The sequence below is a fragment of the Neovison vison genome, chromosome 1, assembly GCF_020171115.1.
Source record: "Neovison vison isolate M4711 chromosome 1, ASM_NN_V1, whole genome shotgun sequence".
NCBI lineage: Eukaryota > Metazoa > Chordata > Mammalia > Carnivora > Mustelidae > Neogale > Neogale vison.
In genome coordinates this window covers 147,089,019-147,113,579 of record NC_058091.1, presented here as the reverse complement: position 1 = coordinate 147,113,579, position 24,561 = coordinate 147,089,019, and the positions used below count along the sequence as shown (strand labels likewise).

General features: G+C 44.3%; 1 protein-coding gene across 6 annotated transcripts; it reads right to left on the bottom strand.

Moving 5' to 3' along the window:
- Nucleotides 1–1,691: 1,691 nt before the first annotated feature.
- On the bottom strand, nucleotides 1,692–23,308 carry SLC17A4 (solute carrier family 17 member 4). Of its 6 annotated transcripts, none has more exons than XM_044238772.1 (12): nucleotides 23,231–23,298; nucleotides 15,517–15,640; nucleotides 10,819–11,024; nucleotides 9,933–10,166; nucleotides 9,759–9,846; nucleotides 9,492–9,578; nucleotides 7,498–7,616; nucleotides 7,214–7,375; nucleotides 4,970–5,102; nucleotides 4,739–4,886; nucleotides 3,816–3,906; nucleotides 1,692–2,679 (listed from the first exon to the last, which is right to left on the bottom strand). In XM_044238772.1, exons 2-12 carry the CDS (start codon nucleotides 15,602–15,604, stop codon nucleotides 2,545–2,547), a joined length of 1,491 nt encoding a protein of 496 aa, XP_044094707.1. In that variant the 5' UTR covers nucleotides 15,605–15,640; nucleotides 23,231–23,298; the 3' UTR covers nucleotides 1,692–2,544. The 6 variants fall into 6 exon arrangements, with proteins under 6 accessions (XP_044094707.1, XP_044094720.1, XP_044094714.1 ...); XM_044238785.1 differs by having other exon boundaries at nucleotides 4,739–4,868; XM_044238779.1 differs by having other exon boundaries at nucleotides 15,517–15,637; nucleotides 23,231–23,268.
- Nucleotides 23,309–24,561: the final 1,253 nt, after the last annotated feature.

Here is a 24,561-nt window from a genome sequence, read left to right as displayed (position 1 = left end):
ACTGTATTCTCTCGGTTTTCCTTCTCTCTAGTCTCTTCTTTTTTCCTTTTTCTTAAAAAGGCTAATGATCCCCCAGGCTGGCCATTCAGTGTTGGGACTTCTGTAAGGTTCTCGGCAGACGTTCCCTCCCTACGCCATCCTTTTGCCTGGGACAGCCTCCGCTGCGCTGAGCATTTCAATCACTGCCTGTATCTAGAAGCTTCCTAGATTTACACGTGAAGCCCAGATCTCCCAGGAAGGAAAAGTGTCTCCTTTCCTTCCTGTCATCTTCACTTGGGTAGCTCTCAGCCTCCTAGGCATCTCCATCTGGACAGTACCAAACCAAAACCTGGGAGTCCCCCTAAGCCCGTTCAGTGTCTGGGTCTTGTCAGGTGTATCCCCTATGGCACATAATCCGTTTACCCCTCACCCATGGACCCCTTTATTTCCTTTCCTACAGTCATCATCCACATGCCTTTCTGTCATCCACTCTCCTGACACATTGTCTTCCCTGAAGCTGGGTCTGACTTCGGTCTCTGCCAGGAACCCATGTTATATCCTCATCAATACTCATTTCCCGATGCTCAGTGCTGCTGCTGTGCTTCATGATCCTGATCCTCCCCACGTGGGGGATTAATGAAAGCGGACACACCGCACACACCCTGCAGACTGTGGAGTGGAGTCAAGCCAGCTTGAGTCTTGCACACACATGTTAGGAAGAACTGGTAAGTGAATGAGGCGACTGTGGAGTGAGGCTCACTGCAGGTAGGCGGGATTCCAGCGGTCAGAAGAGCAGCTGTGACACCAGGAGGTCAGAGGAGGAACCCTGGCCAATGTCTGGTCCCTGAGGTGGGAGGGATCTACAGAGACCCACAAACAAGATGCAGAGCAGAGGTCACGATGGCAAGAAAGAAAGTGGCTGGGAAAAGTGACGGCCAGGGCATGTCCAAGCACCCCGCACCTTCTAGAGGCCACTCTGATTCCTACACCGTCATCCACGGAAAACAAGTTCTCGGAAAGGGCCCACGTTTCCTTACCCCACTGCCACTAGTGGCAAGCATGAGCCCTTCTCTGCATACAGTGGATTCAGGTTTCATCGTTTTTCCCTCCTTGGTATTTTTCTCCTGGACATCCTATGTCTGTTCTCCATGAATGTGAGGTCAGCTTGACTTGCTCTGACTTCCTGGCCTAGGACCTTGCATTGTGTACACTGTGGCTTCCATTGTTTGGGGCTCTCTTTAGAAAATAGTTCTCATGGTTCGTCATCTGGTCTTTGGACACAATTCCTCTTGTGCTCCCCTGTTCTCATTCCCATGGTTCTGGCTTCCTTTTTTGCTGTGGTGAGAAACTGTCCTCTGGCCCCTCGTGCTTTTGCCAGGATAACTAAACAAAAGGGATTTCTGTCCTCAGCGCTTCTGACAACAAATGTGTGGGTTTTCCCACACCAGACAGTTCTCTCTTTCTCTGGGGGGACACCAGCCAGGTGCCATGTGAGTCGATTCTGACGCTAACTCCCTGGGATTAGTGCAGACCCCACAGGTGAAGGGCTCCATCCCACAAGGCTGCCCCCACCCAGACACCAATTAAAGTAGTCGGTACCCGAGGTACTCACACTTCTGTTTGATTTAGCTACAAAATTGGGGGTTCCCATGACCCCTCTCCCCTCACATTTGATAATTTGCTAGAATGATTCACAGAATGCAGGAAAACAGTTTGCTTACTACTACTACTGCTTTATTGTAAAGGATACAACTTAGGAACAGCCAAAGGAAAAGATGCCCAGGGCAAGGAATATGGGAAGAGCCACGGAGCTTCCTTGTCCTCTCTCGGTCACCACTGTCCCAGCACCTCCCTGTGCTCACCTAGCCAAAAGATCTTAGAACCCCGTATTTTAAGTTTTTATCAAGGCTTTATTGCATAGATGTGCTTAGAGTAAATGGCAACTGATGAATAACTCAATCTCCAGCCCCTCTCACCTCCCTGGAGGTGGGATCGTGGAGCTGGAGGTTCCAGCTCCCATCCTGAAGCTATGAGTGGCTTCAGTGTCCCCCAGCCACTGGTCATTTCCATAGAATACCCAAGGTGCTCTCATCACTCCAGGAATTCCAAGGGTCTTAGAAGCTCTTGTGTTGGGAACTAGGGACTGAGTCCAAGTATTATGACAAAAGGTATTCCTATCATCTCTACCACTCAAGAGATCTGAGATTTCACTAATCCGAAATTTTGGAGCTCTGTTCCAGAAAGTAGGGGCAGAGACTAAATATGTATTTCTTATTGATAATTTCTTATTAAGTCATAATAATGGACAGAGTGGAGAACACTTAGAAATTCAGATACACCTATGCTTTCCAGAGCTCACAGTTAACTGGCCTTCCCTAACCCCACCCACCACAGTAACCTCTGCAGGCGGAACCTTCAGTATGACACAGCCAAGCTCTCTGAGAAGATACTGGAAACAGTCAATGCAAATCAAATGGCTAACCAGTCAAGCAGGTACTAAGGGGGAATGTCCATGACGGCAAACAATGAATTGCTAAGCATTGGGATCTGACGCATCCATTTTGCTCAGAGCTGAGTGAAATTCTGTTCTGTAGCCCAGTCCTGGACCTTTGCTTGGCCGAAGATGAGGTAGAAGACCAGGCCTGACATGTTAATAGAAACTGCAATCAAGAAGACATTTCTCCAGCCAAACTCAGAATCCTGGAAAGAGGAAATTACAGAGTGTTAACAGTCTCTTGGCTCTTGGTCCTCCTATTCAGAAAGGTCCTGGTGCAGGTCTGGCTCCCCAATCCCGCTCCAGACTCTGTGGCCTTCCTGGCTGTTCCTAGAATACGCAGGTCATTTCCTGGGCCCTGGCCTTTCCCTCTGCCAGAACAGTACTCCTCCCGATAGCCATTTGTCTCACTCTCTGGTTTGTGTCCAGTCCTTACTTAAATGTTACCTTCCAAGACCACCCTATATGAAATGGAAATCCCACCCTCTCCTGCGTGCCCTGTTCTCTCCTGCTTTATTCTTCTCTTCGCACTTTGCCACAATTCAGTATATTTCATATGTTATTGATATCATTAGTTTTCCATCAGTTGCTTTCCTACAATATAAGCTTTACCAGGCAGGGACGTCTGTTCCTTTGATCCACTTAACCAATGCGTGGCACACGCTAAGGTTGAATTAACGAATGAATGAATGGAGGGATGACAAGGGAAACAAATTCAGTTTGAGAATTTCCCTATTAAAAGCTGTTTCCTGGGGTGCCTGGGTGTCTCAGTGGGTTAAAGCCTCTGCCTTCAGCTCAGGTCATGATCTCAGGGTCCTGGGATCGAGCCCCTCATCGGGCTCTCTGCTCAGCAGAGAGTCCTGCTTCCCCCTACCCTCTCTACCTTCCTCTCTGCCTACTTGTGATCTCTGTCCGTCAAATAAATAAATAAAAATCTTTTTAAATTAAAAAAAATAATAAAAGCTGTTTCCTGACAGTATTAGCGACTAGAAGGGAAACCCCGCAGTCACAGTCGAACCAGAATAGTTGACCTCTCTATACTTTGTAAGAAGTGCCATGAATATTGCTAGAAATTTTGATGATTAGCATGAAAAGCTTCTAAAAACTCTTAAAGTATAAACTCTAAGTCTGACGCTCATTATCACTCCACATCCTAACCCTGTGGTAACTGTCCTGCATGAGCTGAGCCTGGGATGGGGGGTTTCTGAGGGGGCTTGGGACTCTCGAGCTGTAAGCTGAGCCCCCATTGGGGAGTGAACAAAACTACCTTCAGTCTGACTTCTCCTGAGTGACCTCTCTAGCTGTCTTTCATGAGTATTTTCATCAGAGCATTTGACCTCACCTGACTGATTAAAAATCCAGCAACAGTGGAAGAAATGGCTCCTGATAAGTACGCAAAGACTTCCGATAGTCCCTGAAGAAAGCTGGTGTACCTGAGACAGAAAAGAATATTCCAGTGTAAGCAAACCGTTCACCACAGTTTACTTGTCGTAACTCTGTGTTTGTCCCTGGGGGTGCCCTGAGGCGACCCTCGGTCAAGCCTGAGTGAAATGTGCTGACTTGAGATTAGTACAGTCCCGTGTGAGGGTCTGAGGCTCCCAAGGTCATTTGTACTAACTTGTCAACATTGTTGTTACATAATGTACAGATATTTGCACCGAGTTTGTATGTCCTCTTAGTTTCTGCTATGGAACCTGATCTCACAGCTTTGTTTCTGGGTAAAAAAGACCCCTCACTGAATGAGACGTTGGTTCCCCTGCGACCAAGGCATCTCCCATGGGTCATGGTGGTTGGTTCTCTGAGGATAGAGTATGTTCTTCTGACCGTGAAAGGATCCTGGGGGCTGCATTTGGAAGTCCCCAGTCCTCCTTGATACTACCTCTCTTGGAGGTCAGTGTTTCTCTTACTCTCCCATTAGTCAAGCTTTACCTTTGGGAACCGGCACAGTAGTATTTTACGGGTCCTTCCCCTATCTAACCCTGTGGGACCGCTGCATTCCCCCACAGAGATGTGGATGTGAGTCCCCTCCTGTCCCTAGCTGAGCTGCGAGTGTGGCCACTGCCTCCCCATTTCACCTGGAAAACAGTGCACAGTGGTGGGCTAGCTTTGGGTCCCTTCCAGGAATTATTTGGATGTAGGGCTAATGCTGGCATTTCCTGTGACCTGTAACATGGATCACCCACATGGAACTGGGGCATCAGTGTGAGTTTAGGGTTGCAGGACCTGAGCTGAGCTCCTATGTGGATGTGGCCAAGGGGTCCCTACCGAGGAGCAATATCCAAGATGTTAACAAGGGCTCCTGTTTGGCAGAAGGTGCCGGTGACAGAAGACAGTGCCAACAAGCCCATACTGGCGCTGAAGCTGAATCTGACCCAGTGCAGGGACACGAAGACCACTGATGGGACAAGAACCCCTGCAGCAGGAGGACAAACACAGAGGAAATAAAAACTGCCCTGAGCTTCCCACGTCCATCCCACAATCCACCTGGGTCCTTACCAATGGCAGTGGAGAGTTTCCTGATGGTAACAAGTCTGAAGATTTTTCTGGAGTGAAGAAAATCCACCAGTAGACCTCCAAGGATAGTGCCAATACAGGCGGTACCTAACAGCAGGGCTGACAGGACTCCACTCTGAGGACCAGAGAGAAGACGCCTGCCTCACTCCGTGTGCCATGACACACACTGAGCCTTGTGTGCCTTGTCTATGTGTAGAGCTTCTCTATATAGACCTATCTCCTTGAATACAAATTTCAGGCTACTGGAATTACTCGAATACAATTTTGGTGCCTAAGAGAAAATATGCATATAGTTCCATTGGGGGAAAAAAAGTTTAATGCTCTCATCTTAGGTAAAGTCACCTGGAAACAGATTTTTTAAAAAGAGCAAAGCCCAATAGAAAAATAGGCAAAAGATAGGAACAATTTACAGAAAAAGGAAAATAAAGGGCTCCAACTTCATAGCAAGAAGAACTACTTTTTCATGGATCAAACTGGCAAAAATCCAGCAGTTTTTTGACCTGATCCCCTGGGATGCTGTGAGAAACTGGGTACTTAGAAATATCAGTGCCCTGTGGAGAGCAATTTAGCAACAGATACAAAAGTCTGTACTGCGTTTACCCTGAACAGACATGCAGAAAGAGTTGCATAGATGGGTGGCTGACGAGCAAGGTTTTTTGCCCAGAGATTGGAAACAACCCAAATGTCTTGCAGTAAGAGTCCTGTGTACTGATCTGAAAAGATCACTGTGGTGTAATATACAAACAACAACAATGTACAACAACACATAATGTTTTGTGTAAAAAAAAAAGTGACAAAATAAAATATGTTTGTGTATTCCCACAGCTTCATAAAGAAGATAAAGAAGCAGTGGAAGAATATTTAAGAAATGAATAAAAAAGAGTTGTCTGTGGCTGGGAACGGGCTAGGGGGACAGGGCAGACCGGGGATGGGAACGACAGGAAGATCTTTCACTCCTCTCTTTGGATAGAGTTTTTAAAATGTTGAACCCTGGTTTGATCAGCTCAGCCTCTCTATTACAGTGTTATTAAAGAAAATATAAGGAAAGAAATGTTGTGTAAAACTCCCCAAACAGAAAGGCTTTAACTGTCACCATGTCCCAACTGTTCACATTATGGATGAGTAGACTGAAGCCACCAAGGCTTTATGACTTAGGGAGAAGCCATCTTGAGATCCATGGGAGTTGGGGCCTCTTGACTTCCCAAGCTGATAAGCCTGGTCTCCACTGGTCTCTCCAGTCTTTTCCTTCCCCCATTCCTGTCCTCAGCCTTGGCCTCTGATATGGGGAACCCACTTGGCCTCACACCACAGACAAACCATCCCCAACAGCTGGCCTCAGAGATGTCTATCTGGACCTCCTGTCCCCTGATGGTCTCACCCGAGATTATGGCTTTGCTGCCTGCTTCTGACCTCCTCTTTGTGAAGACCCATGGCCACTCAACCCTTGGGCTTTCTGACCTCAGTACCTCCAGCCTGTTTGCACATGTGCACCCCAGTCTCTGACCTCTGCTCCAAAAATCAACTTCCTGTTGGCTGGTTAGCACATTTTCACAAGAGGAGCCCAGTTAACATGAGAGCACTGCTTTTTGAGTCCAAAACACAATATCATTCACTCAATAACCTTGTGAACTGCTGTTAATAGGCTCTGAAATCTGATACACTCTTTGCCACTTCTAAGACCTTCGTCTTGCAGGAATTTAAAGGCTCCTGTCCACCTGTCAGGGCACCTGTTCATTCTGTGAAAATTCAGCTGTACACATACACTTTTCTCTGTATGTGTCATACTTGAATAACATATTTTTTAGAAGAACATTATCTGCAAGTTTTGGGTAGGAGTCCTATTTGGGACTTTATATCCTAGTCATAAGCTCTTATTTTCAGCCTATAATGTTTATGCTCCCTGTCAAGCCTTCTTGAAGGCAGAATTTGTCTTGTTAACACTGTATTATGCAGACTATCTTGTTTGCAAATGTTGGTTGGATTGAACATCAAAGTTTTACATTGGTCCCTTAAAAAGTATGACATTCTGTGAATGTCAAGCTTACCTAGAACTGTCCCAGTTTTCCCCAATAATCGGTAGGTGATTAATAATTCACACAACCAAGTTGCATTTCCTATACGAAGGTCCTTGGCCTAATCCCCTGATTTTATGGCCATAAGTGAGACAGAGGATTATATAATAAGGCATTTCAACAGAAGAATGGAATAGACTTTCTCTATACTCACGTCTCTGAAGTTAACTTGAAGTACAGAGTTGAAGTATGTTGGCAGGTACGCGATCAAAATATTAAAAATCCAGAATTCAGTGAAATGAAAGACTAAAATGCCCCAAAGTGGCAGGGATTTGATCATAGCCTTAATGGGAAGGGACCAGCCTGGCGAACAGCCCTAGAAGAAGGCAGATATCAGTACTGCTCCATCAGAAGACAAGAGATTTGCTCTAACGCTGTCTTCAGCCCAAGATATCTGGACCAATACAGGGAAATAGCAGAGAAGTTCATCAAACGCACCTGTTGAGCCAGTGAACACACAATATATTCCTTCTCTCCAGCACTGATAAACCGATGATGTATGGGGTCATCATAAACAAGAAGAAACCAGAGAAAAGAACAGGCACAGCCAATTCCACCTAGGAAGAGGATACCATTAGACCTTGATGGCAGTTCTTTCAGTTTAACTCTGCACTGAGCTGATTTCTGTGGTTGAGAGAATCACTGACCCCAATATTCCATTCCTACCTGTATCTATGCTCTGGCCCCCATCATTGGTGGAGGGTGCTTCCCCACCACCTGTATATACATTATGACAGTGTTGGACAACCCAACATTCCCAGTATTGAGTGGAAATAAAATTCATCTTAAAAATTTCTTTTTTAGAATCTTAAGAAAATGTCTTTTTTTGAAGCAGAGTGTAGATTTTATTTTTTAATGAAAATATTGTTTAATCTATAGATTTTATATAAACATCACCAACTTTCCCAATACTTTTTTTTGTTATGTTCAATTAGCCAAGATAGAGTACATCATTAGTTTTTGATGTAGTGTTCAATGATTCATCAGTTGCATACAACACCCAGTGCTCATCACCATGCATGCCCTAATCTTAACCGCTCTTTTTAGTTGCCACCTTGGCCTTTACCCGTGCCTTCACAGAGAGTAAAGAGCTATCATGGAGTATAGAACTAACATACACCAGGTGTTCTGTGAGATTTTGAGAGTATAAGACTACAAAGATACAATCTTGCCATGGAGGAACTTAAAATCAAGTACAGAGAAATAGATAGGAAAATTTTCCACCACTGGAGATTGAGTAGAGGATGTCAACAAATATTTCACTGAATTCCTTCCCTGTAGATCTACATTTGTAGCTTCCCTTTCTGAAAACTAGGAGCAGAGTAAACCTCTCTCGTTGCTTGGATAATTTTTGTAACCTGCCCTTTGAAGTTTCCATGACAGAGCCTTTGCAGGTTGCCATGCAAAAGTAATCCGTCTTCACACAATTTTTGCTTCTAGTGAATATATTGACCTGATGTTACAGGAACCCTTGATATAAGAGCATCGTCCTCTAACAGAAACACTGCTGGTGCTTACTGGTCTTACTGGAATCACGCAGGTTGCAGATAGGACTTTAGAGAATATTTTAAAACTCAGACACAAACATTAGCTGCAAGCAGCTGGGGAGATCCCAATCAGGGCTGGGTAAAGGCAAAACAGTGAAGTAGTAGAATATGGCTTCTGGAATACCCCATGCATGTTTGGGACCTTCTGCGGCATCTCTTAATGTCTGACATCCACTCTGGAGCCTCCCACGATCTGCCCTGTCTTGCAGGTTCTACTGGTTAATTCTCTGTTTCAATCAGCATTTTATGATCAGGTACAGTCTTTGAATTTTCTGGTTGTAATAATAGGAGAATTTTATAGAAAATGAATTAAATAAGCATAACTAAAAATACCATCCCATCAAGATACCATTTTCAGCATCTTATGAAAGAAATCCCTCTGGGGTTCATTGTGTGTTTGGTTTGGAAGCAGGAGAGAACATTATGATGCCTTTGAAGTCATTAGGTTATTCTGACTATGCATCCAGGCTCCTGGGATTTAAATGTCATTTTGCATGATTCACAACATGATTAGCTGTGAACATTATCACCTGTAGTTATATAGTTATATAAATATTCATATCTATTAGGATTTGGTTAACTATAGATGACTTGCATCACAAAAATCATGCCCAGCATTCTCTATCACAAAACAAAATCCTGAAGGATGCCGGAGTGCCTCAGTTGGTTGGGTGTCTGCCTTTGGCTCAGATCCAGATGCTGGGATCCAGGATCAAGTTCCACATCACCTCCCTGCTAAGTGGGGAGTCTGCTTCTCCCTACGCCCCTGCTCATGCTCTCTCTTCCACTCTCTCTTAAATGAATAAATAAATAAACAAAATGAAACACACACAAAAAAAAGAAAAAGAAAAAGAAAATCCTGAGATCTGAGAAGCCCAAACTTACCAAAGATATAGAAGATAGAAGGCCACCCTTTAGTCTGGCAGAGGAAACCACCGATGAGCAAAGTAATGAAGGATCCCATCAAATGCCCTAAACAGAAGATGTGAGGATGTTTTGGGTGAGAGGGGTGAGAGAGTTAGGGTCCTCTCTCACCCAAGCAGGAGCAGGGAGACAGGGTAGTTGGAGCCTAAGGTCTTGCTTCTGTTGATAGGCCACTGTAGAGTACGCTTGGACAGTGCGTACAAACTGACAGCTTAGGGCCTTGATTACCTGATACAGCAATGTTGATGAGTTGACTCTTCTCTAGTGGGGGAGCCCATTTGACCCAAAGTGAAAACTGGCTTGTTAATGCCATAACCTGGAGGGGGAAAAAAGTTCCATTCTTGGCTATTGAGGTCATTTTGGAACTAATATTCCACTTATAATTAGAAAGCATCTTGGTACCTGGGCTAAGCCTTGAACAATCCGCAGGACAATGATCAAGAGCACTCCTGCGTCAGCAGCCAATGGAATCAAGAGGGCCAAGACTGAGGAAAGAAGCAGATTAACACCCACCAAGTACTTGGCTCCAAATATTCCAGCGATGTAGCCAGTAGGGATGGGAGCCAAGAATGAAGCATAGTTGTACGAGCTGAGAATGATCCCCTGAATTTCAGGACCCCAGTCATACACGGGACCCTAAGGGACAAGAGAATCTCACTGTTTATCTTGGCCAGAGAGTTGACCATTTTGATCATGTGAAACTTGAGAGGCAAAAAACAAAACAAAACAAAAACAAAAACGGGCAGTTCTCTCTCATACTTCTCTCCAGTTCCTCCAGTCTACCAATTTCATTCAAAAAAAAAAAAAAAAAAAAACAAAAAAAAAACGCAGAACACAAAACCAAAAACCCAAACTTATGCACTATGTACTCTTTCCTTTTACACAGTTTCCCTGGTGAGACAATAAACTAACCCATTAAAGTGCAAGAGATCCTGTATATAAAGAAAAGCTATAAAGAAGAAAGCATTATAGGCAATGGGGTAACTTGAAAAATATGTGAAGAAAGAAAGCCAAGATAAACATCTGTGAAACTTATTTTGCAATGTTCATCCTTGTTGGGGAAGAATGTTTGTCCACTAAAGACGAAACTGGTTTCGTGCATTTTCACTTAGTCCGCTTGGTCCGGTTCCACTGCTAGACACTAGATAGAGAAGAGCTATCGTCTCCTTAGCTACCTGTTATGTTCTCGTGTAGTCTAGTTCATTGAACATAGTAGTTGCTTCATAAATAACCCTTTAGGTCAAACCATCCGAGTCCGAGAAAGAGTCTGGAGTCTCATTAAACTTACCATGGCCTCAGAGTGCTGCAGAGTTCCATTCCAGCCGTCCTGGGAGTCGACAGGAGGCCTTTCTGTGGAGGCATTGAGTGGCCTGAGCTGGGCCGTGCTGTTCACCATGGCTGGCATGGCAATGCTCAGGCTCATCCGTTGAGAGTCAATCGAAAAATTGCAGAGATGCACAAGGAGGGCCAGCCCATGTCGGACCGAACAAAAGCCTGGGGTGAAGGGGCACAGAAAGTCTTAAGATCGAGGTAATTTTCTCCCACCTTCCCTAAGTCTGGAAGAGGGAGAAGACTGCAGCCTGTGGAAGGAGAAATCGAGAGAGAGCAGGAGAGGCTCGCAGCTGGCTGGTGGACACCCACACCCCCGCCCCGGGAGATGAGCGGGTCAGTCACTTGCTTAGAATCATTACTTGAGCAGAGACTTGAAGGAGGTGTGGAATTGGCCAGAGTGAGTGTTAGGAAGGGTTCTGAGCCCAGGCTCTGGGATGAGCTCATGAGCGTGGGACTGGAAAGAAGTGAAATGGGACAGAGAACTGGCTGGAGGTAGTGGTCGAGGGGAGATGGATAGGAAGAGACAGGAGTTGTTGGACATGACTTCCAAGGTCCCCACCCTATTACCAGGGAACAAGGCACATTAACAGGTTAGGTGCTGGAAGGAGATCAGACTTGAGAGGTAGGCTAGGTTAGACTCCAGAAGCATTTCACCTTCATCTTGCTACTGTAATCTGGGGTCGCACGAAATTTGCCAGCGGTCCAGGAGGGGTCTGGGGTCATCCTGGATTGAGTCCAGGTACATTAGTTTGCCAATAAGCAGAAGGATTGATGAGCTGTCAGAGGGATAATGTGTGATCCCTCCTTCAAGGCACGTGGGTGCCCCATTTCCTGGCTCCTACAAGGGAGGAAATGCAGTTGAAATGGCTAACGCTGTCTCGTGTTGAGGGGTGACACGCTTGTCAAGTTCCAGGACCCCCACCTTTGGTTTAACTTGGGGGGCATTCAGTTGAGACTGCCCCTCCCCAAACCACACGAATTTACATTTGAGTTTTGATCAACATTGTATAGGTAGGGCAGATGACATTGCAAGGGACTGCCCCATGGACTGTTGTCTTCTCCTGGCCAAGAGCAGGGTGGCTCCCTGTGGATTCCAGTCTCTTCCTCTGGCTGGAGCTGGAATCTTAGAGTTAGTTCTCTTCAGTTAAGTCCCACCCAAGTTTCTTCAGAGACTTTTTATCGTTTCTATAACTGAGTCTTCCCCTTACTACTTTCATGTTTCTTTCCTCTGGGTTTACAGCAGAAAGCCAAAGGCGCACAAGTGGCAAGTACTAATAGTGGAAAACAAAACATGGTTATTTTTGTCATTTGTAACATTTCATCCCCTTGGGTAATTTATCCACTGGCAGTTTGTAAACAGTGCCAAATAGGAGTGGTGAGAGCCTCTCCGAATTGACTGAGCATGTTTCTCACATCACACCATTAAGTGTGTCGTAGGACTTGTACTTGTTAGTGGGACTTGCACTTTTGTTGTATGAAGCTGTCCTATTCCTGTTTCTTATTATTTTGATGTGAATGCAGGAGTTTATAAACTGTATTTGAATCAAAGAGTCAGACACCTGGATCTGCTCTATTTGGACCTGTATGTTCTTGGGCAAATTACTGAGCTATCTGTAGCCTCAGTATTCCACCTGTAAAATGGGGTTAATAATAGAGCCTACCTCAAGGTGCCTGGGACTCAGTGGGTTAAGCACCTGCCTTCAGCTCAGGTCATGATCCCAGGGTCCAGAGACTGAGCCCCACGTTGGGCTCCCTGCTCAGTAGAGAGCGTGCTTCTCCCTCTCTGCTCTTGCTCTCTCTCTCTCACTCTCTCTCTCAAATAAATTAATTAATTAAATATTTAAAATAAGAAATAGAGACTAATTGAGTACATTTACGTAAGTTCATTATAATTATTATTAATAATAATGTGCTTACATTCTTGAAATGATCTCTTAATAGGCTGTTGTAATGAAAACACATGCTTTATTTTGCTAATATTTTGGGAGTGTGAGCCGAGGCCTAACGGTTAACGAGTGTGCTCCCTTTCTTCCTAAATGACTGCCCCATGCTCCAAGGAGGAGAGGTTTGTAAGCACTTGGCATCTTCTCTCAATCTCATTCCAAATGTATTAAAACCATCAATGAGCCTTAGGATTCATAGTGTGTTGTAGGAGCAACTCCCTAATTTTAACCTGGATGGAGATACTTTCTCCAAGTGCCATGCTTGCTTATTTAATTTTGGAACTTTCAGAGAGGGGTGTTATTGTAGCCTAGCCTCTGGGTGACATGTTTTCTGTGGGCCGGAGTATATTCACCTCCACGTGGGCTTTGGATGGGAGGAAGGAAGCTGTGCCATATGCTGTTTCTGAATTCTTGCTGCCATCCTTGCCCTTCCAAGTTCTCCATGGACAGACAAATACCTGGAAGTGATAGTTGTCAATCTCTCACGCAGACAGACAGGCTTCCAACAATGAGGGCCTTCTGACAAGATTTGGAAGGGGGAACGCAGTGAGAAGCCATGATGGCTGTGAGGCACCTAGAGGCCCATGGATGAGGACCAATGACGGTGGAGATGGGACTTCTGCCTGTGACTTCTGGGAGTCACTCGGGGCTGCCTGTGGTCATCAGAGTGACCCATCCATCCTGACTCCTGGATTTTCTGGAAGGGGCTAATCCAGACTTCTGCTTCCCCAGCCCTCCGAAGTCTGTGGAATCTTCCAATCCCCTATATTAAGCCTCTTTCTTCTTGGAATATCTAGAGTGCCTTCTGTTTTTCTGAGTGAACCCAGACAGAAGCTCACAGGCCTTTGGGAGATAAGGGGATAGGAAGGGCAATGTGGTGTCTGTCCCCACTCAGCCCCATGAACCCTTAACTGAGCCTAATAGAAACCACTGACCTCTGGCAGAACGTCAAAGTTCAGCTTTTCCCTGGGTCTCTAGGGGTACAGGAGCATAAGCAACTCTATCTTGTGACTGTATCTGACCTGTAGTGGGGGAGGGGTACTTCTGTGTGTCCCACAGAATAGCTGGATTTGGTTCTGTAAGTTTCTTTGAAGTGCTGTCATACTCAGCAAAGATGTCAGTAGCCTTTGGGGGCACAGAGACTTAGAGAAAACCCCAGCAGTGCCCTGAAGGTGTGAGACAGAGGACCCAGGAGTGCCCAGGACATGTGCTCCAGAGAGGAGGAGAGATGAGTGGAAATTGATGTTGGCCACCTGTGGATGAAGCAGTCAGCAGGGTTTATGCATAAGCACTGTGACAAGTACTTGGAGACTTAACAAAATAACCAGGTGGGACCATGAGTAGTTGGGGTTGTGCCTTATCAAGTGGGACGAGATTTATCCAAAGAAGGATTATTATTCGCATGATGCCATTTGTAACGACAGGTCAAATGGGTTACGAAAGGATTGGGTATAGCTTCTGGAGCTTCTGGGGTGTCAGCAGTGGACTAAGCAGCATGGTGGGGTGGATGTTCTAGAAGACTGTAGAAGAATCCAGAAAGACCACACATGAGTCCCACCACTGCCATAAAGGGGACTGAGGAGGGGACACTGTGGGAGAGGTGATAATCATAGCTAAAGTTTATATAGTATTTTCTATGTGCCAGGCATTATTCTAAGTGTTTACATTTTATAACTAATTTAATTATCATGGAGATGCTGTGAGGCAGCTACCATTATCATCCTGTATTTATGAGTAAGGAAACCGAGACACACAAATTTGAAGGTCACATTGCTCAGAAATGGCAAAATCAGGATCGCCAACATGGAAAATTTTTATGTATAAGTTCTGATTTAGAGAGAGAGAGAGAGACAGAGAGAGCACGTGCGAGTTAGGATAGGAGAATTTGACCGATAGGCTCTTAACTACTTAGATGTAGATGAGATCTTAGAGATACAAGAATCAAGCTCTCCCATTTTCCAGATGGGGAAGCTGAGGCAAAGGGGTAGTATGCCTTCCAGGTCAAATGATTCCTAGTTAACTGTAGACAGAGTGTTAGATGCACATCTCCTTATTTCTCCTTTGATGGAAAAGACTAGGAGAATCCTCTTGTCCTTGAGACATGCTCACTTCCCAACAGACACACTGGCTGAAAGGTTGAGGCTTGTAAAGCATCCCACCTTGGTTAGTGCTGTACTGTTCAAAGGCATTATCTTGTGAAAAGTCTACTTCCGTAGGAGAATTAATGAATCACGTAATTGTGAACCATAAAGAGTTTAGGGCAAAACAAGGTGTTCAGCAGGTTTTCTTCGGACATGTTATAGAAAAGTACCAAGTTGTGACATAGACAACGTGGAGGAGGAAAAGTGACTTTTACAACATAGTGGAAAGGAAAAGCCTGTTCTCTGAGGCAGGGCTGACTCTGTATGAACAGAGAGATCTAACTGGATGCTCCTGGACTTAGAGTCAGAAAACCCAAGACTGGTTTCTATAGTTTCTACTTAGCATCTGCTCTGAAGTTTTTCATTCCACTATAAATAATGTCTTGACACTTACCTGTCCTGTATACCTTCAAGGTTTCTTACAGGAAGTGAAATAATTCTCCATAAAACAGGCTTTATAACTATGTAGAGCCCTTGGCAGTTGGGGGTAGTCTCATGCTCTGTATCACCAAGAGGGAAGTCAAGGTGACACAGTTACCAGTTTTATCTGTAGCCAGTGCATGATTTTACCTTTCCTGGAGGTTTGTGCATGAGCCGTGCTTAAATTACCATCACTGGAAATAGCTCCCACTCCCTTGGTTTCTGTTCTACTAGGCATTTTGGTTCTCTTCTCCCAGGGACTGACATTCACCTGCTGAAATAAAAGAATGCAAAAGCAAATACAGGGCACCAAGTGTCCTGTATCACACATGACACTGCCCCAATTCTGTGAATTAGGAGGAAATATTTGATGGGAAAAATATTTGATTGGGGTTCAGGAGACCTGATTTGTTGCCCAGACTCTATTGCTAGCCAACTGTGTGACCTTGGGAACATCACAGTTACCCCTGGGTCTTAATCTCTGCTTCTCTGAAATGAAGGGTCTGGCCTGGATAGCCATAATGGATTATAATATTCTTTCCAATTCTGTGTTCCTTTGTCTCTCCACTGATAAATGTATCAACTGCTTGTTAAAACTTGACAGTCTTCTTTGAAATTTCATCTGGAAGTTTCCAACTTCTTAAATTACCTGAAAAACTGCCTGTTCTGAACATCTAGATATACCAGATAAAATATGGCAAATGTCTTTTCAAATACATAGCTCCAAAGATAGTAAGAGATATCCCCATGGATGTAATGAAAAGTTTGCAGTATGAGCTAACTCCTCAGTGATATTGGGACTGGGGTGGGGAGCAGATATCAGTTTTAGTGATGCAGGGTATTGAGATCTAGGTCCTTGGGGACAAGGGGTGAAGCCTTAGACCTCCGCTAGGAAGGCGACTATCATGGAGATCCTATTATAGAGCCAGAACCCTCAAAGGGGTTCAAAACTGAGTTAAAGAGGCTCTGTCCATTGCAATAGTGAGACAGTGATAGCTTACATCCTCCTGAGCTCTGGTTTGAAAAAAAAAAGGGCCTCTGCTTAAAATTCCAAAAATTCATAACTATGTCACGGGGAGTTGGGGGTTGCAATTCATACTGTTTTCATTGTCTGAGAGAGAACTCTTTCTTGGCTGAAAAATTGGACTAAAGAACTGGGCCCAGGCCGATTTCCTTAACAGAGATCACCCATAGTTACTGATGAAGCTCTGCGTAATATGACTTCCAGATCCAAAATTAGAAACACTCAGAGAAGCAACCATCCAAAGCAAGTCCTCAGACTCAACATGTAGCACGATCAAATTGCTGAGAACTTCCAAGAGTCGGATAAACTGATAACTGCCTTTTATAAGCATGTTTAAAATAATTGAAGAAATAAAGGAGAGACCAAAATGTAAGAAGATATCCAAAAGAACAGGCATATTTAAGAAAGGCACTACTTGAAATACTAACGACAAATTTAAGTATTGAAATTAGAAACGACACCATTAGACAATGAGCTAATGACTGAATGAGTGAAATAGAAGATAGAACAGAATTATACAGAATAAAGTAATTTATACAGAATAAGTTATACAGAATAATTATACAGAATATTAAATAGAATAAGTATATTATACAGATTAAAGCTCAGGCAGATAATGACATATCATAGCAGAGTTAGGGGACTTGGAAAATAGAGTTAAAAGTTCTGATATGTGTTCATTAAGATTTCTGGGAAAAGAAAATGAACAGAACTGAGGAGAGGCAATGCTTTAAGAAATAACGGTTAGGGCTTTTCCAGAAGAGATGAAACAAGATTTCTCAGATTCAGGAATGACAGTGAGTTTGAAGCCACAAAAATGAAGTTAAAGCTATACTTAGACAAAGCGTTAGGGATCCTGTAGAATACAAAAAGCATGAAACTTATCTGTAATGATACATACCATATGAGGTCATTGGTGGGGGACAGGGGGTAGAAAGTAATTACAATATGATACCAGAGAAGGGAGCAGTGTTCTTTTTTAAACTTCAAGATAATAATAATAATAATAATAATAAAGACAAAGTAGAAGAAAGTGAGTGAAGAGTACAAAACTATCAGTACAGTATGTAAGCACAGATGAAGAACAGACAGCAGAACCCACCCCGACTTACTATCAAAGACATAAACCTTCAAAGTATAAGACAATATTTCTTATCCGCTTCCACAAATATTTGAAAGACTTCTCTTTAGTTTAGGTGAAAGTGTGGAGAACTAAGCTGTTGTTGTGGGAGTCAGGGAAGCTTTCCTCTTGGTATTGCTGCTTCAAGGCCTCTACCAGGGAATAATCCATACAGCCACCCAAAAGCATATCCCAAGACAGTCCTTGTAGCGATATTTGTAAAAGTGAAAAATGAACAGCTAGCTAGTGGTCATTAATGTTTGAATAGGTAAGTAAAGCAAAGTACGTATATTTTTGGAACATTCTATAACCATCAAAAAGAACTAATAAAATCAATATACGTATTAACAATTTAAAGGACATATTAAGTGAAAAAAGCAAGTTGTAAATTCGAAGGGATACATGCACTCCTGTGTTTATAGCAGCATTATTTGCAACAGCCAAGATACGAAGCAGCCCAGTGTGCATCAATGGCTGAATGGAGAAAGTAGAGGTGGTATAGATAAATATGGGATATTACTCAGCCGTCAAAAAGAATGAAACTTTGCATTTGCAACAACATGGATGAAGCTAGAGAATTTAATGGTGAGTGAAATAAGTCAGTCAAAGAAAGACAAATACCATATGATTTCACTCCTATGTGGAATTTAGGAAACAAAACAAACATGCAAAGGGAAAAGGGAGAGAGGGAGGGAGGGAGGGAGGAAGGATGGAATGGAGGGAGGGAGGGAGGGAGGGATGGGCTCTGAACTACAGAGAACAAACTGATGGTTGCCGGAGGGGAGGGGTGGAGGGATGGGCGAAGTAGGTGATGCATGAAGGAGGGCACTTCTCATGATGAGTCCCGGGGGATATATGGAAGTTTGAATCACTGTGTTGCACCCCTGAAACTCACATGACACTGTATGTGAACTAACTGGAATTAAAATAAAAACTTAAAAGAAAATAGCAAGTTGTAGAACAGTAAGTACCAAGGTAATGAGTAAAACATATATGCACACAACATTATGTTATGTAATTTACGTGTTTACAAGTGAGTAGAAAATTGTGAAAAGAAAATGCACAACACTGAAACAATGACAGCTCTGCTGTATGTTGCCCTTAGCACTGGTTTTAAAATAAGATACACGGCTGGCTAAGCCTGGGTGGCTCAGTTGGTTCAGTGTCTGCCTTTGGCTCAGGTCATGATCCTGGAGGCCTGGGATCAAGTCTCTCACCGGGCTCCTTGCTTAGTGCCGAGTCTCCCTCTCCCTCTGCTCCTCTCTTTCCTCATGTTCATTCTCTCTCTCTTAGATCTTTTAAAAAATAAAGAAAAGTTAAATTAAGATACATTAATCTGATAACACTGGTCAGATGTGTAGAAGGGAATGCAGGGGACCATTCCCTTTGGGGAGGAATGGCCAGGAGGGAACTTCACATTATCTGGGGTATGTAAATGAGTTACAACAATAATGTTTTTGTAAATTATTACTGTGATTCAGAAATACATTTAAGGGGTGCCTTAAATGGGGTGGCTCAGTCGGTTAAGCGTCTGATTTTGGCTCAGGTCATGATCCCAGGGTCCTGCTCAGCAGGGGACCTGCTTCTCCCACTCCCTCTGCTGCTTCCCCTGCTTGTGTGCTCTCTCTCTCTCTCTCTCTCTCTCTGTGTCAAATAAATAAATTTTTAAAATACATTTAAATCGACAACAACAGAAAAAACTATCATAAAACCTCTGATCACAGTGTCTGGGGCGTGGGAATCTCTCTTCCTAACAGCTTTACAAATTGTGTGCATATGTGTACATGTGTGATTTGTGTGTGTGTGTGTGTGTGTGTGTGTGTGTGTGTGTTTATAACTGGATGTTAAAATGATGCCTATTAGGGCATCTGGGTGGCTCAGTGGGTTAAGCCTCTGCCTTCGGCTCAGGTCATGATCCCAGGGTCCACATCGGGCTCTCCACGCAGTGAGGAGTCTGCTTCCTCCTCTCTCTCTGCCTGTCTCTCTGCCCACTTGTGATCTCGGTTTGTCAAATAAATAAATACAATCTTAAAAAAAAAAAAAAAAAGTGCCTCTTGCTTAGTGCAACTGCCCCCAGGCCATTCTGAGAAGAAAACAGCAAGTGTTGCCTCCACTCCAAAACGATAGGAGACCACCCTCCAGGACTCAAGAAGAGGGCTGTTGAGCCCACCACCAGGGCACAAACTGGCTGAGATGACATCCCTGAGAGAGAATATCTCTAGAGAAAGCTGCCGGTGTGGCCTGTCACTTCTCCACCCTGCCTTTAGGGAAGAGCGGGGAGGGTGCTGCCTTTCACTCTAAGTCAGAGGACAGGGGCTGCTTGTGGGGGGAGGAGGTGTCACCCAGACAGCTTGACCTATGTCCCCTGGAGGCCTGTGTGTGTGTGAGAGAAAGGAGACTGGTGAGTGACACCTGCCTCAGCATCCACAGGCACGAGGCTGGCAGAGCAGAGCAAAGGCCCCTGCCCACTGAGAGGTCGTGATGCCTCCACCTCCCCCAGCGACAGGTACAGACGCGCGGACGTAGAGCTGCAGGTTCCTCTGAACCAGATGTGGGTGACGCAGGAGGGATCCAGCTTACAGCCATACCTGAGAGAACTATCTAGAACTATCTAGAAGCCATACCTGAGAGAACTCAGAACTATCTGAGAAGCATGAGCCCCAAAGAGGTGGAGGGACCATAGATGCCAGATGGCTGACAGGCCCCGTAAGGGAGAGACTGTGGGATGTCTCCAGTGGGGAACTGACTAAAGGATTCAGCAGTGAACACCCACCCGAGCCCAGAGAGCACCAGAGTCCCAGTCAGAAACCACTTCCTGCCTCTTCCCAGCCACCCCTCCATCTCCCTAACCCCCAGCACTAGAAGGCTCAGAAGCCGCAGCTACCAAGAGGGGTGTGGGGAGGAGCTGACAGAGATGCAACAAGAAGCCAAACCAAGTGACTACTGACCCCCACCAAGGTCCAAGCTGGAGATGGAGAGAAGCTCTATTTTTTTTTTAAAGTAGAATTAACATACAACGTTGTTTGAATCTCGGGTATACACTGTAGTGATTCAACAGTTCAGTGTTCATCACGATATATTACTCTCGATCCCTATTTAGGGAGAAGCTCTACTTTTTTTTTTTTTTAATTTATATATATATATTTTTTTTTAAGATTTTATTTATTTATTTGACAGAGAGAGATCACAAGTAGGCAGAGAGGCAGGCAGAGAGAGAGGGGAGGAAGCAGGCTCCCTGCTGAGCAGAGAGCCCAATGTGGGGCTTGATCCCAGGACCCTGAGATCATGACCCGAGCTGAAGGCAGAAGCTTAACCCACTGAGCTACCCAGGTGCCCCAAAAAGCTCTACTTTTAGATAAAGTTTGGAGTTTTGTGCTTTTCATCAGACAGGACCTATTCGTTTACAACATGAGATTATTTGGAAACTGAAAGGAACCAATGAGTCGCCCTGGTGATTCTGAGAAGAAATCCATCAAATGAAGGGATGGAATATTTTCCTGTAAAAATAGTTTGCTCCTCACGTCTGTCCACATTTAGGGCTATCACTTGAACTCAGGTCACAAGACCCGCAGCCCTAGTTTTCAAATTAACTTTTTTTTTTTTTTTTTTTTGCCACAGTGACAACTAGAAGGACACTTCTCACGCACCAGTGTCTGAGAGTTCACTGATCACTAGTTCATTCATTGATTCAGTAAATATTTGTTGAACCAGTGGATGTTATTTTTCCTTATCTTTTTCTTTAAAAAAAAAATATTTATTTATTTGAGAGAGAGAGAGAGAGAGCACGAATGACATGGAGGGACAGCAGGAAAGGGAGAAGCAGACTCCCAGCTGATCAGGGAGCCTGCCTGGGGGTTGATCCCAGGACAGGAGATCATGACCTGAGCCAAAGGCAGACAGCTTTGCTCTTTCTCTTACATTTATGGCTGACATGTTTAGTTCTCATTAAATTTGGCCCCTCTCTGTGCTTACTGTGACAGAAGTACATGCCAGGTTGTCTGGTAGAAACCAGAAACGATGTCTCACATACTGTCCATGGCTGCATCCCTTGCCCTACATCAGATGTGTCCTATCTTCCTCCTTCACTGCCAACTTCCACTGCCTCGTCAACCCCAGCAAGGAAAATGTGAGAATGACATTTGCTCTGGAGAAAATGAGAGTCACAGTGACGGCCACCAGGTAACTAGCAAGAAGAGGGCAAGTGTTTTACCTGGTTGTTTGGGAAAGGTCTATTTGAGCTAAGTTGGGAAAGATGAGAAGAATGGAGCTCTGAGTAAAAGGAACCAGCAAGTTTGTCCAGTGCCCATGCAGAGTGAGTGAGAAGGTTGATATGAGTAGGGAGACCAAAGTGGTTGTCAGGGGCCATACCACAGGGTTCCTACAGGCCAGGTAAGTGGACTGGATTCACCTGGCTGCTGGGTGATGCCTGGTCTCTATGGGGCAAGACCAGGAACCAAGAGAGCCGAGAAGAGGCTGTGCTAGGCAAGAGCTGATGTATAGGGGAGGCCGACCATAGTACAAAAGAGCTGTACTTGGATCTGTTTTGGAGTGAAAGCCAGCAAGAATTGCTAATGAGATGGGTAGGGGAAGAGAGAATCATTGGAGACTTCTAGATTTATGGCTTGTACAAATGAGTAAATGGTGTTATGCTCCGTAGAGATGGGAAAGCAAGTGGGAGGGAAGCAGGTTTCCAGAAGAAAAATAAGAGTTTCATTCTGTGCTGTTGGTTTTGAGATGCCTGTTAGACCCAGAAGGGAAGGTGGCCCAGTAGGCATTGTGTCTGTGATGCTGTAGCTTGAGGCAGGGGGCCAAGGAAGAAATAGAAATTTGAAAGTCATCACTTTTATCTGTTTACTTACAGACTAAATAAATGAGGAACAACCTGCAAAGATATTGAATGAGTCATTCTGTCAACTTGTTGTCTGATTCCCTGGCCAAAACTGATTCTGTGTCTATTCTATGCATGAACCTGTGTCTTGCTCTTCTGCTCTAAACTAGTTCACTATGGAGTGAGGCTTTCCCTTACGGTCCTATACTGAGCTGTTAGCAGCTCACATATTTTTATATCTGGTCTCAGCCCTGAACATTTCCTCCATGTAAGAAGTAGCTTATGGCTCATATTCATAGCTCCAAAATCTGAGTCCTGGGCCCCAAACTCTTCATTCCATTACTACTGCCCAAGGCCGTGGGATTCCATTTGCATCAGTTCATTGGTGAGTTCTCATCTGTTCTAATTAGTTTGGTCTTTTAGCCCTGATAAAATCTTCCTTTGCCAAAATTCAGCTTTTACATTTATTGTCTCACCCAAATGCAGTCACTGCTTTATTATTATTATTATTAACACATCTCACAAAAATAAGCCCAATATATCAATCTTAAGCTGAAGGTATCTCGACTGGTCCCAATATTTGGGTAATGTTAAGCCTTAAAGGCATAGTTTAAAGTTGCCGGTTCACTTCCACATGCTTCAGAAAATTCCGACTCTTGCCTCCGCAACTATTCTTTTTGGTGAATTTATTCCCTGAAGTTTTATTCTCTGGAATTCTAGGGCTCTTTTTCTCTTTGGATAAGGTGATATCCTCTCTTGATTTCCAGGATTATCTTAGGAAAGAGGAGTTCTCTTCTGCACCCCATAGCATCCAACCCAGAGCAGCAAATGAAAGAAAGACCCTCTCCCGTCATCTCAAAAGCAGAATTAGGAGGAAAGATGGTAGGCTAACCTGAGCAAGTCAGAGTGCGGGGTCCTCAGTCCTTTCCAATAAATTCTTTTAAGCTTTTCAAAATTTTCTACATTGTCCTAGATCCCCAAGAGGTAAATGATTACCTTAAAACCTTTAGCCTTTGTTACCCAATGGAAATATTTTTTTTTGTGAATGGTTTAATTTTTAACTTCTATTAGTTGACAAGTAAACCAAGCTCATTAGATCTTCCTCAGACTTAAAGGCCAGCTGAGGTCACTTCCGTCTTCCCTAATCTTCCAGCCAGAATCAATGTCCCTCCTTGTAGGATCCCGACACCCCATACCCTGTGTTTGCAGTGCTGTTCATTGTGTTCCTCATTAGGATGGGGTATGCCCTGTCCCTTTTGAGTCCTGTCTCACCAGAAATGTTTAGTAGAAATGGGCTCTCCACAAAGCAGAGACTTAATATCCATTTGGGTTGACTCAAGTGACTTTTGTGGTTTACTGATGATAGCTGTTGGCATGAAGACCACTGAGCTCTCTGGAACATTCATAGCCTGTGATTCTGCTCCTTTTCCAGGCAGAACATTTCAAGAGACTCACATATACTCCCTGCCCCACACGAGACAAGAAAGCTTTTAGCGAAGCCTTCACTGACTTCCATTCTGGTAAATCCAGTGGCCAGTCCCGAGACTTTATCTTTTAAGCTCAGCAGCTTTCATCACTCATTTCTCCCCTGGACTGTTTCATTTGATTATCATCCATGATTTGGACCTGATTTTCCTCATGCCTTATTGTGTCTTCCTCCTGAATCCTTTTAGCGAGTTCTCATGTTTTCTGGAACCTCTGATATTGGTGTCCCCAGGACTGTGGTCTTGAGTTTCTTCCCTATTCAAACTCACTCCCAAGGTGAGCCCACACAGTCTCCTTTCTCTAACTGCCCTTCCTCACACCCTTTCCCGAGCCAGGACTTCAGCCCTTTGGCCACCATCATCTCTCTTGGTGTATCCAGTGGGTATCTCGGTCTTCACATGACCACAAGGAGAATGCCTCAACCCCTTCCATCTTCATCCCTGGGGCAAGACTGCATCTTGCCCCCAAACCTTGGAGTCCTCCTCAGTCTGCTCTTTCCCTCGGCGAGTGTTCCCTCCACCAGCATGTCCTGTCAGCTCTGCCTTCAGACCTTTCCCCAAATGCCATTGCTTTTCATTTCCTCCACTCCTAACACAATTGCCTGTCACTGGGGTAAATAAAACATACTCTTACCTGGCCCCACTCTTTCTCCTCTTTTTTTCAGTTCATCTCCACACGGCAGGCAGACTATTGAAAATGTAAATACCTATATTGTAACTTACATAAATCTGTAAATAT

Excerpts from the sequence above, each read along its gene's own strand:
- SLC17A4 (XM_044238772.1), bottom strand. The coding sequence starts at position 15,604 with ATGCCTAGTAGAACAGAAACCAAGGGAGTGGGAGCTATTTCCAGTGAT. Across the intron at positions 7,376-7,497 it reads TGTGTTCACTGGCTCAACAG|GGCTGTTCGCCAGGCTGGTC; the intron begins GTGCGTTTGATG and ends GCCTTCTTCTAG. Across the intron at positions 5,103-7,213 it reads TTCAAGTTAACTTCAGAGAC|AGTGGAGTCCTGTCAGCCCT; the intron begins GTGAGTATAGAG and ends TCTGGTCCTCAG.